General features: G+C 42.5%; 1 protein-coding gene and 1 long non-coding RNA gene across 10 annotated transcripts in view; one reads left to right on the top strand and one right to left on the bottom strand.

The window, feature by feature from the left end:
* LOC130368443 (uncharacterized) overlaps window positions 1-1237 on the top strand; it is a 35386-nt gene extending 34149 nt beyond the window's left edge. The window contains exon 5 of the long non-coding RNA XR_008892469.1: window positions 1043-1237. This is a non-coding gene — a long non-coding RNA (uncharacterized LOC130368443). The remainder of the gene's footprint in view (window positions 1-1042) is intronic.
* PPIP5K1 (diphosphoinositol pentakisphosphate kinase 1) overlaps window positions 1-20431 on the bottom strand; it is a 206128-nt gene that overhangs the window by 51369 nt on the left and 134328 nt on the right. For 5 of the 9 annotated variants that reach the window (XM_056572092.1, XM_056572093.1, XM_056572095.1 and 2 more), the window contains one exon: window positions 3928-3990. The exons of the other annotated variants lie outside the window; for them this stretch is intronic. In XM_056572092.1, coding sequence (XP_056428067.1) covers window positions 3928-3990 — 63 coding nt within the window. The remainder of the gene's footprint in view (window positions 1-3927; window positions 3991-20431) is intronic. 9 annotated transcript variants of the gene reach the window in all.

Genomic DNA, 20431 nt, shown 5'->3' with positions numbered 1-20431 from the left:
TAGAATAGAGTCTAACGTGATATAGGAGACTTTTCTTGAAGTCTTACAATTCTGATAGCTTTGAAAAATCTCTTAATCAAGTCTTAGTAAAGACCCAATCAGAAAGAGAATTATTGGGAGAAAAAGCACTTTAAAAGGTGCCAAAATTTTTTCCCAGCAATTGTTTTGACTAGCAGAGCCTGCTAGTCCCATTAGAACCTAGGACTGTTTCTACACCATGAAAAGAAAAAAAAATCACGTTTCACTGGATTAGATCTGTAGAGTTGCCAACAGATTGTCATTATGTACTCTAGTAAGACACTTCAGACTGAATACATCTACGATGGAGACATGACCTGGAAAATACTGGAGGTTGCCGAGTCCTAATTTTCCCCCCTCTTATTCTGTTTGCATTATTTTGCTTATTCCTTCATATGCTGCCTGAGGAGAATAGGGAATGTTCAGCCTTCCCCATTTTGAAAGAATCACAATTCATTATAAAATTATTGCACAACAGTCAGACTGTTTTAGGGTAGGGTTACACACAGCGCATCTACAGCATTTTTTGACAGTGCAGAATGCTCTGCCGGCAGTCACAGAGCGAATGCAGAGCAAGCTCCCTGCTGTGGCTGGGTAGCTTTGTGTGTTAGGCAGTTACGAGCGGACACACAGAACTACAGGGAGCTCGCTCTGCAGATGCTCGGTGACTGCCGGCAGCGCAGAGTGTGTGTCTGCTAATCAGGGTATTTACTAACTGATTCAGGCTTGGTTCACATTACTTTTAAGCAATATGGGACCGTATACGGTTGGGGGAACGAAAACCGGGTGCTCCCGTATGCCAGTCGTATCCGGCCCCTATGTAATGCATTTCAATGAGCTGACCAGAGTGAAACGCCGACTCCGGTCGGCTCATTTTTGACCCGTATGCGGTTTTCCCACCGGACCTAAAACCGCAGCGTCCGGTTTTCGCTCCCCTCAGCTGTATACGGTCCTGTATTGCTTAAAACGTAATGTGAACCCAGCCTCACTAAGATTGATACAATCTTTTTTCTTTTTACTTTAGTCCAAGCTGGGAAGAGGCAAGATATTAAACCTTCATGTGCTGTCTTTATACTCACAAGGAAATGTTTTGTAGGAGAATAAATTTAAGCAGGACCAAACAAAAGGACAATGCCACAAAACGTAAAAAGAAGAAAACAAGAAACACAGATGTAAAATTGTTAAAAATAAAAAAAACCTGAGAAAATAAAATATTGAAATTAATGCAATCTGAAAAGAAACCCTGAAAAAGAAGAAAAAAAAATTTAAAGTGACTAACTAGTCGGATTATCTAAAGCAACTAACATTTCTTAGATTTCCCTAAATAAAAGAAATAAGTTCTGGATGCTTTAGAAAAAAAATGCATGGTTTAGTTTTTGCTATTAATTTACATCTGGGCGTTCTTATAATACAATGAATAAACTATTAGCTAGGCAAGTTGTTGTCAAGGAATGTTTTCAAGTTTGTAAGGATTTACGGTATCTCCTTTTTCTTAAGCAAACTAAAGGAAAAACATTTTGTTACTTTCAAGCTTGAAGAGGTCATCCTATAATGAGACAACTAGGGCTGATGGATGTAACAGAGGGATTTCAATAGTTGAAAGCAGAGAGATGCTCACAAAGAACCATCCCTAAGGGGTCCCTGAGGTGGCATGAACTGATTGCTTGACATAACAATATCTTCCTGAGAAAGCCCAGGAAGTATAATGTCTCAAATATGTAGATTTACTTAAGACCGCAGTTTATTATGACCGCCTAAATATAAATCTACAAACATAACAACACCCCCGGAAGAAGCAAGTGATGCGAAACGCGTATCAGGTGGGTGTTCTCTTGGTCTGTACAGAGTTACTGATTCTGTAAAGTACTCTTTCTTTTTAGCATGAGGTTATTTTGTTCTCATATGTAATGCTCTTTATTAGGTGCGCTATAGATACTGGTATGATGCAAATGGGCTTTGGCTCTTGGGAAGTGCCTTTTATATAACACATTGACCCCAAGGGTGAAACTTGCATGGGTGTATGATTTGGCAATCTTCTATGTAATCTATGACTATTTCATAGTGTCAGTATACCATATGGTGTCTTAATACATGTATACAAATTAAAGGTATTCTTCAGAAATAGAAAAAAACAGAGCAAGGGTTTTCCAAAAACAGCCTCAGGGTATGTCCACACTATAGAGTGTGAACGGAATATCTGCTCGCAGAATTACGCGAGCGGAGATTCAGCCTGGCAGCCGGTGGTGGCGGTAGTGCCATTGATGGCTATGCAGTACTCGCGAACTTCCGCACAAAGAATTAACATGTTCTTTCTTTGCGCGGAACAATTTCAGCTGCGGAATTGTCCGCCGCTGAAATTCCGCAGTGTGAACGGGTCTTGCGGAGACCCATTTATGCTTATGTTAAATTCATACCGTGGAATTCCATGGGAATTCCGTAGTGGGAACATACTCTCAGGCTGTGTGGTATTAACACTAGGCTCCATTTACTCCAATGGAACGGAGCTGTAATAGCACACACAACCTAAAGACAAGTGTTGTGCTGTTTTTCTAATTCTGGATGACAAATTTAAGTTATATTGTTGCTCATCGTTTACATACCTTTTGCAATGAGCACTTTCTGTATTTTTTACTTTCTCATAAGCCTTTTTGCACATTGTTTTGGCAAGTATGGTATAATGAATTATTTTTATGTTTAATGAGATCTGTTATTTTAACACCTAATCATATTAATTTTGTAATATGATATTTTTATGTACCATCTCATCCTCTCACCTATTTTTTTTATGTGTTTGATACTATCCCATTTATATGTTTTTTTATGTGTATTACATTTAGTTTCTCCCGTGGTTTCTAAAGTTAAAACATTTATAATTTTGGAACTGACAGAACTATTAGACAAAAGACACATGTGCAGTCCATCGAGGTTTGTGCTGCTTGAAAACCCTTTTATAGTCATGTAAATCATCTTTTATATGTAACACTACATAGTATTTATCTCCTTTTAATGGTATAAAAGAAAAATATTTTAATATAATTCACACTGCAATTATTACTTTTATAAATATTATTTTAACAAATGTATTTCAGCGTTGCAAATTATACTAACTTGCTATACTAACAGCTTCCAAAGAGCAGTGGGTATTCAACACGCTATAAGCAAAAAATGTAAACTATTAGATCTACTAGTTTACTATAGTGCAAATATTTATGTTAGTTATAAAAGTTGCCCTAAGGAAACGTTCGCAAATGAGCTATGTTAAGAACAGATTTTTTTTATATACAGGGTATGTTTTTGTGTAACTTTTTTTTTGTTCATTTTTTTCCGTTATCGTTAAGCTAACTGTGAATTCAAATAATGGTACTGTACATGTAGGGGTATATTCAGATTTGATACATGCACTATGTTCCTGTATATTGCTACGTACCTGAAGGTAGCCACTAGTGATGCTCAGGTATGCATTAGTATAGATATATATACTGTTCTGCTGGAATGCCAATGTATACAACGTACATAGAGCATTTAACAAATGTGAATGTAGCCTAAAACCTCTAAAATAAAACAGAAACGAGAAAACAATCCAAAGCATTGTTTTGAATTTTACAATGGTGGTTTCCTTTATCATGAGCTATACTTGAGAATAGAGAAATTATTAGATTTAGTTAAAAATACTGAAACAGCTCACTACTGGACAAAAGTGGTAGATAAGCATGAGGAAATATGACACGACAAAAGAAAATTAATGTACTTGAAGAAAAAAATGATGAAAAAAGGAAAGGAAGAGTCCACATCACAATATCAACACGAACAAGACTTGCTGGATGGCAAACGGACAGAAAAAAAAAACGGAAAAATAAAAATGGGGTTAATAGTGTGAGGCAACACTTCAAATCAAGAAAGCAAACGTACCATTAGTCGGATGCTTTGCAAACGACACAGAAAATCGTTTAACAGCTGGCATAGACAACAGTTCTGAGGAAAAAAAAAACAACAAGCATCGGCATTAACATTCTGATCTTGGCCACTAAGACAGGCACATACATACACCAACAGGATCCTGGGACAACATACTGCAAGCATAACTTATGTTAAAGGCCAAACTTCATCCATATGCTTTGACATTTTACTGAAAGCCACATGCATAAGAAAAGCAAAAGTATTTAATGGGTAAGTTTATGAGGCTAGATTACGCTCAGAATAGTTGCCATGTGCCATAAACGAACAAAATATCCATAGTATGTACTTAGTACACAAAATTATAACCAACAAGTGAAGAAGAGGAGCAGGACTGAGGACCAATGGAAAGGAATAATGTTTCCAATACTTTGTTTATAGAGGATAGTTCACATTGGCCCTGATTTACTAATGTGAATTCAAACCGATATCGTCGTGTTGTGCTCCACAAATTGTCTGCGCCAGAATTTTTGTAGTGCAATTTACCAAAATAGACCTATTTACTATTGAATTCACACAAAATCTTGTTAATAAATGGCTGAAAATTCCCACCAAGAAAAAGCTGGTAAGAATATTCTGTTTATATTAAAGCGCAACTGTCATGAGGTTTGGGGCATATAATCTAACCACAGTCTGTGTATGATGTGCAGAATATGTATCCAGCCTTACTTGTATTGTTCTCATTCCAGCTGTTATTATCCCAAAAAACGGTTTTACTTGCAGCCACCAATAGGCGTGGATAGGCGTGGTCTGGGGTTCACCATGCCCCGCGCCCGCCACGCCTATACACCAGAGCTGGGACCATTGTGTAATTGACACAGGTCCAAGCGCATGCACCTCTTAGCTTTCTTATGTGAGCACCGTCCAACATTATTTTACAGCACTGTCTGAGACCTCCATGCGCCCGGCCAATACTAGAGACAGAGAGAGAACGAGCTCTCTGCCTCTTGTGAATGCAGAAGCACCCAGTGCTGTTATTCTAAAAAAGTATACAATATTATATATATATATATATATATATATATATGTATGTATAACAGTGTCAGTTCATCTCCTCTTCTTTCCTCTGTACAGGAGATGCACTGGGTGCTTTTGCACTCACTAAGAGGCAGAGTTTGTTCACTCTCTGCCTCTAGTATTGCCCAGGTACATGGAGGCGTCACTCTGTAAAGTAATGTCAGTCGGTGCTCACATAAGAAAGCTAAGGGGCACATGCGCTGGGAGCTGTGTGTCAATCACAAAGTGGTCCTAGTGCTGGTGTACAGGGGATAGGCGTTGGCGGCCATGGGGCATGGTGAACCCCAGGCCACGCCTATCCGACTGTCAGTGACTGCATGTAAAAACGTTGTTCGGGATAATAAAAGCTGGAATAAGAATGATACAAGCAAGGCTGGATACATATTCTACACATCATACACAGACTGTGGTTAGATAATATGCCCTAAACCTCATGACAGTTGCGCTTTAAAGGGGTACTTCGGTGGAAAACTTTTATTTTTTTTTAAATCAACTGGTGCCAGAAAGTTAAACAGATTTGTAAATTACTTCTATTAAAAAATCTTAATCCTTCCTGTACTTATTAGCTGCTGAATACTACAGTGGAAATTCTTTTCCGTTTGAAACACAGAGCTGTCTGCTGACATCATGAGCACAGTGCTCTCTGCTGACATCTCTGTCCATTTTAGGAACTGTCCAGAACAGCATATGTTTGCTATGGGGATTTCCTTTTACTCTGGACAGTTCCTAATATGGACAGAGATGTCAGCAGAGAGCACTGTGCTCATGATGTCAGCAGACAGCTCTGTGTTTCAAACGGAAAAGAATTTCCACTGTAGTATTCAGCAGCTAATAAGTACAGGAAGGATTAAGATTTTTTAATAGAAGTAATTTACAAATCTGTTTAACTTTCTGGTACCAGTTGATTAAAAAAAAAAAAAAAAAAAAAAAAAAAAAAAGTTTTCACCAGAGTACTCCTTTAACCCCTTCCCGACCTATGACATACCTGTACGTCATGGGTGGCAAGGTGTTCCCGACCCATGACATACAGGTACGTCATGGACATTACTGCCGCTACTCGCGGCACCCCGCAGCGCTCGGAAAGATGGTGGCTATCACTGATAGCCAGCCATCTTACCGTGCGACCACGGGGGGTTTCGTCCCCCACCCCCCCCAGCGATCGCTGCTATCAGCTGGTCAAATCTGACTAGCTGATAGCAGCGTTTCGCTATCAGAATACTTAGCAGCGCGGTGTGTGAGTCCCGATCATGGGGATCAGGACACACACCGCTCTGCTAAGTGTCCCTGACCCGTCCCCCGGTGTCACTTACCCGTCCGAGCGGTGTCCCGAGCGGTCCCGGCATCCTCCGTGCGGTCCCGGCGTCCTCCATGCGGTCCCGGCTGCGCTGCGTCCCGGAGGTGAGTTTCCGGCAGCAGTGCAGCATCTTCATTGGCAGCAGTGAGATCGCCGTAAAGCGATCTCACTGCTGCCTCTGAGAGTTTCAAAACTGCAACTCCCAGCATGCCCAGACAGCCTTTGGCTTTCTGGGCATGCTGGGAGTTGTAGTTTTGCAACATCTGGAGGTCCACAGTTTGGAGACCACTGTGTAATGGTCTCCAATCTGTGCTCTTCCAGATGTTGCAAAACTACAAATCTCAGCATGCTCAGTCTGTCCAGGCATGCTGGGAGTTGTAGTTCTCTAACATCTTGAAGAGCACAGATTGGAGACCATTATACAGTGGTCTCCAAACTGTGGACCTCCAGATGTTGCAAAACTACAACTCCCAGCATGCCCAGACTGCCCAAGCATGCTGGAAGTTGTAGTTCGGCAACATCTGATCCTTCAGATATTGCCGAACTACAACTTCCAGCATGCCTTGGCAGTCTGGGCATGCTGGGAGTTGTAGTTTTGCAACATTTGGAGGCACACTAGTTGGGAAACATTGTCCGTTTCCTACCTCAGTGCCTCCAGCTGTTGCAATTGTTGCAAAACTATAACTCCCAGCATGCACTGACAGACCATGCATGCTGGGAGTTGTAGTTTTGCAACAGCTGGAGGCACACTGGTTTGGAAACACTAAGTTTGGTTGCAAAACACTTGAAAGTTTATTACTTAACTTAGTGTTTCCAAACCAGTGTTCCTCCAGCTGTTGCAAAACTACAACTCCCAGCATGCACGGACAGCCAAAGGGCATGCTCGGAGTTTGCAACAGCTGGATGTTTGCCCCCTCCCCCCAATGTGAATGTACAGGGTGCACTCACATCGGCGGAGGTTTACAGTGAGTGCTGCAAGTTTGAGATGGCGCAAATTTTGCGCTGCAGCTCAAATTTCCAGCGGCAAACTGGCTGTGAACCTCTGCCCATGTGACTGTACCCTAAAAACACTACACTAACACTAACCTAAAATAAAAAGTAAAAAACACTACATATACACATACCCCTACACAGCCCCCCTCCCCCCAAAAAATGAAAAACGTCTGGTACGCTACTGTTTCCAAAACGGAGCCTCCAGCTGTTGCAAAATAATAACTCCCAGTATTGCCGGACAGCCATTGACTGTCCAGGCATGCTGGGAGTTTTGCAACAGCTGGAGGCACCCTGTTTGGGAATCACTGGCGTAGAATACCCCTATGTCCACCCCTATGCAAATCCCTAATTCAGGCCTCAAATGCGCATGGCGCTCTCTCACTTTGGAGCCCTGTCGTATTTCAGGGCAACAGTTTTGGGACACATATGGGGTATCGCCGTACTCGGGAGAAATTGCCTTACACATTTTGGGGGGCTTTTTCTTCTTTAACCCCTTATGAAAAGGTGAAGTTGGGGTCTACACCAGCATGTTAGTGTAAAAAAATAAATTTTTTACACTGACATGCTGGTGTTGCCCTATACTTTTCATTTTCACAAGAGGTAAAAGGGAAAAAAGACCCTCTAAATTTGTAATGCAATTTCTCCTGAGTACGGAGATACCCCATATGTGGGCACAAAGTGCTCTGGGGGCGCACAACAAGGCCCAGAAGGGAGAGTGCACCATGTACATTTGAGGCGATTGGCACAGGGGTGGCTGATTGTTACAGCAGTTCTGACAAACGCAAAACAATAAATATCCATATGTGACCCCATTTTGGAAACTACACCCCTCACGGAATGTAATAAGGGGTGCAGTGAGCATTTACACCCCACTGGTGTATGACAGATTTTTGGAACAGTGGTCTGTGAAAATGAAAAATAAAATTTTTGATTTGCACAGTCCACCGTTTCAAATATCTGTCAAACGCCAGTGGGGTGTAAATGCTCACTGCACCCCTTATTACATTCCATGAGGGGTATAGTTTCCAAAATGGGGTCACATGTGGGGGGGTCCACTGTTCTGGCACCATAGGGGCTTCCTAAATGGGACATGCCCCCCAAAAACCCTTTCAGAAAAACTCACTCTCCAAAATCCCATTGTCGCTCCTTCCCTTCTGAGCCCTCTACTGCGCCCACCGAACATTTTACATACGCATATGAGGTATTTCCTTACTCGAGAGAAATTGGGTTACAAATTTTAGGGTGATTTCTCTCCTTTTACCCCTTGTAAAAATTCAAAAATTGGATCTACAAGAAAATGCGAGTGTAAAAAATGAAGATTTAGAATTTTCTCCTTCACTTTGCTGCTATTCCTGTGAAACACCTAAAGGGTTAAAACACTTACTGAATGTCATTTTGAATACTTTGGGGGGTGCAGTTTTTATAATGGGGTCATTTATGGGGTATTTCTAATATGAAGATCCTTAAAATCCACTTCCAACCTGAACTGGGCCCTGAAAAATTACGATTTTGAAAATCTTGAGAAAAATTGGAAAATTGCTGCGGAACTTTGAAGCCCTCTGATGTCTTCCAAAAGTAAAAACTTGTCAATTTTTTAATGCAAACACAAAGTAGACATATTGTATATGTGAATCAATATGTAATTTATTTGGAATATCCATTTTCCTTTCAAGCAGAGACTTTCAAAGTTAGAAAAATGCTAAATTTTCAAAATTTTCATGAAATTTTTAGATTTTTTACCAAGAAAGGATACAAATATCAGTGAAATTTTACCGATAAAATAAAGTAGAATATGTCACGAAAAAACAATCTCGGAACCAGAATGATAAGTAAAAGCATTCCAAAGTTATTAATGTTTAAAGTGACAGTGGTCAGATTTTCAAAAAATGCCCAGGTCATGAAGGTGAAAATGGGCTGGGTCATGAAGGGGTTAAGCATTAAAGAGGTACTCTGGGGAACTAAATCCGTAGCCCATCCTTTCCCTCTCACCAAGCTATGTATTTGTCTAAATATCATTCATTAGCTGTGTACAGCAGTTTCCCTCTTTCAGCTGTCATTTACAGCAGGAAATTAGAGAAAATGTTAATTCTCAAATCCACCTAGTCTTGGTGTAAACCCCTCACTGAGATTAGCCTCCAACATTCAGGACAAAATCACCTAATTTCTGTTTGGTCTAGAGCTCTGGCTGTACACACCTCTCCTACCCCTCCCTGTTTGAGAGCTTATGAGCAGTGAGAGAAAAGCAGTGAAGATTCTTAGTCACAACTGAGCACATGGCTGCTGTTTTTCTGCTTAATATCTATTCACTGATGTCTGGTATTCAAAGCACAGCATGATTTATTGCTGGATGAAGGATCGTCTGAAAGAAAATACATGTACAGTGTGTGTGAGCTGCAGAGTAAGCATGTACACAGATAGTGAAAGCAGTTGGCTGGCAGCCATTACACAGAGCTGCACTGACTTCTGGAGTTGTAGTCTGTGCTACAAACAAGGAAAAAGTATTTAGGAGACACCAGGGGCCAAAGGAGCTTCCAAAACCACATAGATAACTACGGGGGACACAGAATCTGTATTGTGGTGGCTTTGGGGAATTTTTTTTCTTTACTTCCCTGGAGTACCCCTTTAATTTCTAAACACAATTTATATTGAACATTATTATAAAAAAAATATTTCTATCATGCGGTGTTCCCCCTTATCCTATGAACGCCTTTCTAAATGTTCTGTATTAGACATGTAGGCTAGTCTGCAGAAGATTCCTTACTGTGGTGAGCAGGCTGTGTCAGAATCTGCTGTGACTTTTCTGCTTGCGCAAGAAGGCAATTATTTTATTGACCATGTTTTTAGCTGCAGCTTGAGCTCTAACACGGCTCAGTAAACAGCAGGACACCTTGCTCATTTTATATACAAGATGCATTGTTCTTCACCATGTGTCACTTTTTGTTCAACTATATTTTTATTCCTTATTCAGTTATACAAGTATTCACAACTTACAATACTCAAGAATTAATATATCAGAGGTGCTCATATGTTAAACAACTTTGCAGAAGTAAAAAAAGGAAAACTACAACAGGTGATCTCAACAAGTCAGTTTGAGAAAAAATAAACTTAAATATCAGTGTTATCTAAAGTAACAACACATATACTGGAATGTACCCAGACTGTCTAAAAGTGCTGTATATACAAATAAGAAATATGGCCCTTCATGAGTGTAATGTTTTTTTTTTTTTTTTTTAATTAAACCTCATATATAAACTTAAGATATCAAAGGGAAAGTCACTTGGTGCAGTGCTGCTACACTACAACATCAAAGGGCATCAAAGCATAAGAAAATGCTGCCAAATAAACAATTTTTATAGAACACTTCTGCTTTACACTGTGTATGCCCGTATGCTACAGGGTAAGAAGGCTCGTGGGATAACCTCTTTAAGCTAATGGACTTTAAAACAAATAGCATGCTGGTTAATTTGTTCCTTGTTATTCCAAGGGAAATAGGTCCGGTGCATGGCTAGGAATTTTTTTTTTTATCTTAAAAGGGGTACTCCTCTGCTCTGGAGCCGGCGCAGGGAGCTCATGACGTCATAGCCCCGCCCCCTCAATGCAAGTCTATGGGAGGGGGCGTTTGTTCCAAACGTTGAGCAGCGGAGTACCCCTTTAAGCTTATCTCCTAGCTTTGCAAAGGACCATCACAGATCTGTATATGCACTACCATGGCCAGACATCGAAAGAGGCAGCATAAGCCACCTAAGATCTCCTTTCAACTATAGGGATCAAAGGGGTACTCCGGTGGAAATTTTTTTTTCAAATTAACTGGTGCCAGAAAGTTCAACAGATTTATAAATTACTTCTATCTAAAAATCTTAACTCTTCCAGTACTTATCAGCTGCTGAATGCTCCAGTGAAAGTTATTTTCTTTTTCAATTTCTTTCCAGTCTGACCACAGTGCTCTCTGCTGACACCTCTGTCTATGTCAGGAACTGTCCAGTGCAGGAGTAAATCCCCATAGCAAACCTCTCCTGCTCTGGACAGTTCCTGGCATGGACAGAGGTGTCAGAAGAGGGTACAGTGGTCAGACTGAAAAAGAAATTCAAAAGAAAAGAACTTCCTATGGAGCATACAGCCGCTGATAAGTACTGGAAGGGTTAAGATTTTTAAATAGAAGTAATTTACAAATCTGCTTAACTTTCTGGCGCCAGTAGCTTAAAAAAAAAAAAAAAAAAAAAAAAAAAAAAGGGGTACTCCACTGGAAAACATTTTTTTGTAAATCAGCTGAAAGTGCAAGTTTAACAGATTTGTTAATTACTTCTATTAAAAAATATTAATTCTTCCAGTACTTATTAGCTGCTGCATGTTCCACAGGACGTTTTTTTCTATTTGAATTTCCTTTCTGTCTGACCACAGTGCTCTCTGTTGACATCTCTGTCCATGCCAGGAACTGTTCAGAACAGGATATGTTTGCTATGGGGATTTGCTCCTGCACTGGACAGTTCCTAAAATGCACGGAGGTGTCAGCAGAGAGCACTGTGGTGAGACAGAAAGGACATTTAAAAAGAAAAGAACTTCCTGTGTAGCATACAGCAGTAATTTACAAATCTGTTAAACTTTCTGACACCAATTAGTTTAACCCCTTAAAGGGTAGCTCCCACCATCCTATTTTTTTTTTGCTAGCCCGTTTCCCCTCCCCCCCCCCCGCCGCTACGCACTAGCCCGTTCTCTCCTCCTCCCCCCTCGCCCCGCATACACCGTTCCCTCATTACACTTGCAGTTACTGCAGAGTCCAGCAGCGGGCGTGCAGGGACAGCGGCGGCAATGAGGCGGCGGCGATGTGCGGGAGGAGTGGCCTTCCAGCCAGTGGCCAGGGAGCCAATGCGCTCGCTCCCGCCTGTCTGATTGACAGACAGGAAGCGAGTGCAGCCTAACTGAAAAAGGACTGATTGCCACTCCAAAATCAGTCCTTTTTCAGTGGCCGGTTTTTAAATGTAAATTAAACCTTTTTAACTGAAAAAAAAAATAATAAAAGTATATTAGAGATATGTTGTAGTACATAAGTACTACAACATATAAAAAAATAAAGTTGGTGACAGTGCCCATTTAAGGACCCAGCCATTTTACACCTTAGGACCTGGCCATTTTTTAACATCTGACCACTGTCATTTTAAACATTAATAACTCTGGAATGCTTTTAGTTATCATTCTGATTCCGAGACAGTTTTTTCGTGACATATTCTACTTTAACATAGTGGTAAAATTTTGTGGTAACTTACATCCTTTCTTGGTGAAAAATCCCAAAATTTTATGAAAAATTTGAAAATTTTGCATTTTTCTAACTTTGAAGCTCTCTGCTTGTAAGGAAAATGGATATTCCCAATAATTTTTTTTAATTTACATATACAATATGTCCACTTTATGTTTGCGTCATAAAATTGACGTGTTTTTACTTTTGGAAGACACCAGAGGGCTTCAAAGTTCAGCATCAATTTTCCAGTTTTTCACAAAATTTCCAAACTCACTATTTTTCAGGGACCAGTTCAGGTTTGAAGTGGATTTGAAGGGTCTTCATATTAGAAATACCCCACAAATGACCCCATTATAAAAACTGCACCACCCAAAGTATTCAAAATGACATTCAGTCAGCGTTTTAACCCTTTAGGTGTTTCACAGGAATAGCAGCAAAGCGAAGGAGAAAATTCACAATCTTCTTTTTTTACACTCGCATGTTCTTGTAGACCCAATTTTTGAATTATTGCAAGGGAGAAAATTTTTACTTATATTTTTAGCCCAATTTCTCTCGAGTAAGCACATACCTCATATGTCTATGTAAAGTGTTCGGCGGGCGCAGTAGAGGGCTCAGAAGCGAAGGAACGACAAATGGATTTTGGAGAGTACGTTTTTCTGAAATGGTTTTTGGGGGGCATGTTGCATTTAGGAAGCCCCTATGGTGCCAGAACAGCAAAAAAAAAAAAAAAACACATGCCATACCATTTTGGAAACTAGACCCCTTGAGGAACGTAACAAGGAATAAAGTGAGCCTTAATACCCCACGGGTGTTTCATGACTTTTGCATATGTAAAAAAAAATAAAAAAAATGTCACTAAAATATATGTTTCCCCCAAATTTCACATTTTTGCAAGGGTTAATAGCAGAAAAAAAAAAAAAATTGTAACCCCATCTCTTCTGAGTATGGAGGTACCCTATAAGTTGACCTGAAGTGCGCTACGGGCGAACTACAATGCTCAGAAGAGAAGGAGTCATATTTGGCTTTTTGAGAGCAAATTTTGTTCGGGGGCATGTCGCATTTAGGAAGCCCCTATGGTGCCAGGACAGCAAAAAAAAAAAAACCCACATGGCATACCATTTTGGAAACTACACCCCTTGAGGAATGTAACAAGGGGTACAGTGAGCATTTACCCCCCACTGGTGTCTGTCAGATCTTTGGAACAGTGGGCTGTACAAAATTTTTAATTTGCACAGCCCACTGTTCCAAAGATCTGTCAGACACCAGTGGGGTGTAAATTCTCACTGCACCCCTCATTACATTCCGTGAGGGGTGTAGTTTCCGAAATGGGGTCACGTGTTTTTTTTTTTTTTTTTTGCGTTTGTCAAAACCGCTGTAACAATCAGCCACCCCTGTGCAAATGACCTCAAATGTACATGGTGCACTCTCCCATCTGGGCCTTGTTGTGCGCCCGCAGAGCACTTTGCGCCCACATATGGGGTATCTCCGTAGTCGGGAGAAATTGCATTACAAATTTTGGGAGGCTTTTTTCCCTTTTACCTCTTGTTAAAATGAAAAGTATAGGGCAACACCAGCATGTTAGTGTAAAAATTTTTAAATTTTTTTTTAAACTAACATGCTGGTGTGGACCCCAACTTCACCTTTTCATAAGGGGTCAAAGGAGAAAAAGCCCCCCAAAATTTGTTAGGCAATTTCTACCGAGTACGGCGATACCCCATATGTGCCCCTAAACTGTTGCCTTGAAATACAACAGGGCTCCGAAGTGAGAGTGCCATGCACATTTGAGGCCTGAATTAGGGATTTACATAGGGGTGGACATAGGGGTATTCTACGCCAGTGATTCCCAAACAGGGTGCCTCCAGCTGTTGCAAAACTCCCAGCATGCTTGGACAGTCAACGGCTGTCCGGCAATACTGGGAGTTGTTGTTTTGCAACAGCTGGAGGCTCCGTTTTGGAAACAGTGGCGTACCAGACGTTTTTCATTTTTATTGGGGAGGGGGGCTGTGTAGGGGTATGTGTATATGTAGTGTTTTTTACTTTTTATTTTATTTTGTGTTAGTGTAGTGTAGTGTTTTTAGGGTACAGTCACATAGGCGGGGATTACAGAGAGTTTCCCGCTGCGAGTTTGAGCTGCATCGCAAACTTGCAGCCTGATAATCACTGTAAGCCCCCTGCCCATGTGAATGTACCCTGTACATTCACAGGGGGGGCTCCAGCTGTTGCAAAACTACAACTCCCAGCATGCACAGTCTATCAGTGCATGCTGGTAGTTATAGTTTTGCAACAGCTGGAGGCACACGGGTCGGGAAACACTGAGTTAGGAAACAGACAATGTTTCCCAACCAGTGTGCCTCCAGTTGTTGCAAAACCACAACTCCCAAACATTCTCAGGCATGCTGGAAGTAGTAGTTCGGCAACATCTTTAGAGCCAGATGTTGCCGAACTACAACTCCCAGCATGCTTGGAGTTGTAGTTTTGCAACATCTGGAGGACTACAGTTTGCAGACCACTAATACAGTGGTTCCCAATCTGTGCCCTTCCAGATGTTGCAAAACTACAACTCCCAGTATGCCAAAACTGTCCAGGCATGCTGGGAGTTGTAGTTCTGCAACATCTGAAGGGCCAGATGTTACAGAACTACAATTTCCAGCATGCCTCGACAGTAAGGGCATGCTGAGGATGTGTAGTTTTGCAACATCTGGAAGGGCACAGTGGTCCCAAAACTGCGGATCTCCAGATGTTGCAAAACTGCAACTCTCAGCATCCCCGGACGCCAAGGGCTGTCTGGGCATGCTGGGAGTTGTAGTGTAAAGGGACCAGATGGAGCAGTCCAGATCGCTTTACGGCGGTCTGGACTGCTGCAGAGGTCCCGCGCCGCCGCTGAAGTTCCACTCACCTGTCGCCACCGCCAGGATCCGGGTCTTCAGGGAAGAGGTAAGTACCGGGGCCTGTCCCCCGCCGCGTCCTCCGGTCTTCCTCACGTTCTCTCCAGACTTCCAGGGGCCGGGCAGGGCGGGAGGAAGTAACCCCCCCCTGCGATTGGTCGGTTAGCTAACCGAGGAATCGCAGGGGATAGGAGGAGGTGGCAGGCTTGCCACCTCACTCCTATACTCCAGCATGGTCCTGGCTGTCTGTGACAACCGGGATCATGCAAAATTACCGGGCGGTCGGGTCCCAGAGACCCGATCAGCCTGGTAATGCCGCAGATCGCAGGGGTGATTTCCCTCGCGATTTGCGACAATCGCCCACATGGGGGGCAGACATGGCCCCCCTCTGCGTTTGCCCTGGAAGCCTGTTGAAGCATTTCAGCAGGCATCCGCTTCCGCTCTCTGCCCGGCGCGCGGCAGGGACCGGAAAACACCATGACGTACTCATACGTCGTGGGTCCTTAAGGGGTTAAAAACATTTTTTTTTCCAGTGGAATGCCCCTTTAAAGCATTATTTAGGCTCCACATGGGAACTGGAGATTGCAAAACGCTGAGAGAAATAGGTCAGAGACATCCAGCTTTCAGACTTCACCTGCTCCAATACAGCACATCTAAGTTAGAATTATAGTGGTCCATACAGCAAAAAATTATAGGCTGGTATGCACCAGTAAGGGAAAAAGATGGGAGCAGCAATATCAGGGCACCAAGTGAACGGCGGGAGGTAAGCACAGGTTTTTGTTTTATATGCCGACAGCCTGGGAATGATGCTTAAAAAAAGTTCTACAATAGTGTACTCCTTTAACCCCTTAAGGACGCAGCCCTTATTCACCTTAAGGACTGAGCCCTTTTTTGCAATTCTGATCACCGTCGCTTTACGAATTAATAACGCGAAAACGCTTTTACCGAATATTCGGATTCTGAGATTGTTTTTCGTGACATATTCTACTTTATTTTGGTGGTAAATTTCCGGCGTTACTTGCATCCTTTTTTGGTGAAAAATCACAAAATTTCATGAAAATTTAGAAAATGTTGCATTTTTCTAACTTTGAAGCTCTCTACTTGTAAGGAAAATGGATATTCCCAATAATTTTTTTAAATTCACAAATACAATATGTCCACTTTATGTTGGCATCATAAAATGGACATATTTTTGCTTTTTGAAAAAATTTGAGGGCTTCAAAGTAGAGCAGCAATTTTCAAAAATGTCATGAAAATTGCTAAATCTGAAGGGACAGATGTTACAGAACTACAACTCCCAGCATGCCTGGGCAGTCCAGGCATGCTGAGAGTTGTAGTTTGGCAATATCTGGAGGGCTAGCGTTTGGGCACCACTGTAACAGTGGTCTCCAAACTGTGACCCTCCAGATGTTGCAAAACTACAACTCCCAGCATGTCCAGACAGCCTTTGGCTGTCTGGGCATGCTGGGAGTTGCAATTTGGCCTTCCTAGTGGTTGCCACAGTAAAGATCACTTTACTTTCCCCCTCCCCCCCCTCCACCGTAGTTTCCCTACCTGAGCCAGGATCCAGCAGTTTCCAGCGAAGATCGGGGGGTCCCCAGGCATCTTCTCCTCCAGGTACCGGCCTCCATCTTCTGTCCATGTTCCCCACGACATCCGGGGTGGGCAGAACGGGGGGGTTGCCATGGCAACCCACTGTCCTGCTCTGCCATTGGTCAGAATCAGTTCTGACCAATGGCAGGGGATAGGAGGAGATCGCAGCACTGCGACCTCACTCCTAGCCCCCAGGATGATCGGGGCTGTCCCTTACAGCTCCGTTCATTGCTATTTTCCGGGTGATCGGGTCACCAGAGACCCGATCAGCCCGGAATAGCAGAAAATCGCATGTCTGAATAGACATGCAATTTTCTGCGATCGGCGACATGAGGGGAGGAGGTCTCAGGACCCCCCCTGTGCGATGTGCCGGGATGCCTGCTGAATGATTTCAGCAGGCATTCCGGTCCGGTCCCCAACCGGCTAGCGGCGGGGACCGAAATTCCCACGGGCGTATGCATACGCCCCACGTCCTTAAGGACTCTGGATGAAGGGCGTATGCATACGCCCAGCATCCTGAACAGGTTAATACAATTAGTAGTAGTAGTAGTAGTAGTAGTAGAAGGCCAAAACTGATTTAGGCACATACTAGCATGATTTAAACTGGACTATTCCTTCAGAATTTCGTGAGTGGGTTCTCATTACTTTATAATCTCATGTCTTGTGACACTTTTCTGATGCATACTTTCAAGTACCATCTTATGATCACAACTTTGGACCCAAACACAAACCAGAATTAAACCGTTTCTTGACTGCTGACTACTTAACATAGTTCCTTTTCCATTAGACAAATTGTATGCTTATCACATCCCATCTGGATTAAGCTTGACAAGTTTTAAAATGATTTCATGTAGTTTTGGTTGGGTCAGGGTCTACTGATATTTGTTATAGTATGGACAGATTCCAAGTGTTACTACTACATTTACAGATGCATTTGGAAGCTTTTAAAACCCTCTTACTTTTTTTTTTTTTTTTTTTTACATTTTGTTATGTAGCGGCCTTGTGCTTTAAAAAACAAAAAGGAAGGGTCCTGGTAGTCAGTTGAACTGCTCTAAAGAGACCTGAATTGGCTTCCACTGACAGTCGTCATTAAACCTGAGAGTATGAGAGGATCTGCAGAGAAAAATACCAAAAAAATACCCAAATCCAGGTGCGGCATCATACCCAAGAAGGATGGAGGCTGTAATCGCAAAGGTGCTTTAACTAAGTAATGTGTAAAGGGTCTGAATACTTACCGTATTTTTCATCGTATAAGACGCACTTTTTCTTCCCCAAAACTGGGGGGAAAAGTTGATGCGTCTTATACGGCGAATACACACACCTATCGCGGCGGTCCCTGCGGCCATCAACGGCCGGGACCCGCGGCTAATACAGGACATCACCGATCGCGGTGATGCCCTGTATTAACCCTTCAGATGCGGCGATCAAAGCTGAACGCCGCGTCTGAAGGGAAAGTGACACTATCCGGCTGCTCAGTTGGGCTGTTCGGGACCGCCGCGGTGAAATCGCGGCGTCCCGAACAGCTTACAGGACACCGGGAGGGACCTTACCTGCCTCCTCGGTGTCTGCTCTGTGCCGGGATCCCCTGCATGGCCGGCGCTCTCCTTCGACATCATCACGTCGTCGCGCACGCTGTCATCCAATAGGAGCGGCGTGCGTAGCGACGTGATGACGGCGACGGAGAACGTGGATCCCGGGGAAAAAGACGTCCGGAGCGTCGGGGACACCACAGGGACGCGGCGACAGCGAAGGAGCGACATCCAGGGCAGCGGTGATGGGTCCGGAGCGGCGGGGACACGTGAGTATTACCTCCTATCCAGTGCTCTTCAACCTGCGGACCTCCAGATGTTGTAAAACTACAACTCCCAGCATGCCCAGACAGCCGTTGGAAGTTGTAGTTTTGCAACATCTGGAGGTCCGCAGGTTGAAGATCACTGTTGGGTTCAGAATCTTTTTTTTTCTAGATTTTGCACCTTTAAAATTGGGTGCGTCTTATATGCCGGTGCGTCCTATAGGGCGAAAAATACGGTATGTCAAAGCAATACAGTAGAATCTCACAATAGAGGACACTCACGGGGAATAAAAATGTGTCCGCTATTGAGAAATGTTCCCTATTGGGAAAAAAGGCTAAAAAAATCTTCCTAAATGAACGAATACTAAAATTACCTTAAAAAAAAAAAAAAAAAAAAAACACACAATAAAAAGCAATATTACAGGAGAATCTCACAATGCCATAGCACAGGGGGTGGGGTTCAAGGAAAAATGATGTGGCACAGGGGGGTAATAAAGGGGGAGATGATTTGGCACAGGGAAGGAGGGAGGTGAAAGATGTAGCCGGCGGACGTACAGAAGTAGGAGACCACTGTTTACCCAGCAGTCTTCTGCATCTGTGTTGGGGCTGCTGCAGGGGGTTTCAGCGGGGACCATGTATTGGTGTATTGGCTGTACCCCCCCCCCCCCCCGGACGAAAGCCCTGTGTACAAGGTAGGCCCGGCACATGCGCCTGGTTGACAACTATTGGGAGTTTATTGTTACCTATTGTCCCCTATAGGGAGTGTTTTGTCCCCTAATGGGAGAGTTTTGTCCCCTTTTGTTCTCTATCAGGAGTGTTTTGTTCCCTATTGGGAGTGTTTTGTCCTCTATTGTACCCTATTGGATGTGTCCGCATCTGCTATTGGGAATTTCCCCTATACGGAGGATATAAATACATTTAGTCTAATGGGACTCTGCCGGGGAATTAAAACTGCCCGCTATTGGGTGGTGTCCCCTATTGGGAGGTGTCCTCTAAGGGAGATTTTCCTGTATATGTTAGTTTTCAAACAAGATTTCAAACATTCTGATGTCACATTTTTATTATGGGGTAGTGTGTGCAGAATGAAGGGGGAAAACCTTGGAAATTTTTTTTATTTTAGAACAAGGCCACAACATAACAAAAGGTGAAAGAAAAAGTGAAAGGGCCTGAAAACTTTCAGTGGAGAGTGAATCTGGGCTATTTATTCAATTCAATACCCTTTACAACTTCCTATACGTATGCTACTTCTGTTGCAAATCCCCAAATATTGGTCTGTGTGCAAAGATGTATCATGACGTGATGTATGTTTATATTTTTTGTATCTTCCAGACCCATTTATATTTTAAATTTGCCAATATTCTTATGTGTAAACAAAAATAATAAATATAACAAAAATGGAATGTACAAGATTTTTTTTACTTCTCAGTCACTCATATAGTAGGCATATGTTCTAATGGATAGCTTGTTTACTCCAAGAAAACCCTGGCAATACCACTGGTAACTGTTTTTAGCAGGACAGGTATTTATCAATCTCTATGTACACTATAATCTAAACACATATGACCGCGTAAAACTGTAGTAGAAACCCTGAAGAGTACTTGTAGCTGTACGAAGAAAACTAGAAAGTACATACAAACCAGAGTCATGCCAAT

Source organism: Hyla sarda, chromosome 4 (assembly GCF_029499605.1).
Source record: "Hyla sarda isolate aHylSar1 chromosome 4, aHylSar1.hap1, whole genome shotgun sequence".
NCBI lineage: Eukaryota > Metazoa > Chordata > Amphibia > Anura > Hylidae > Hyla > Hyla sarda.
The sequence above is the reverse complement of the archived record's forward strand: the minus strand, read 5'-3'. Positions and strand labels throughout refer to the sequence as shown.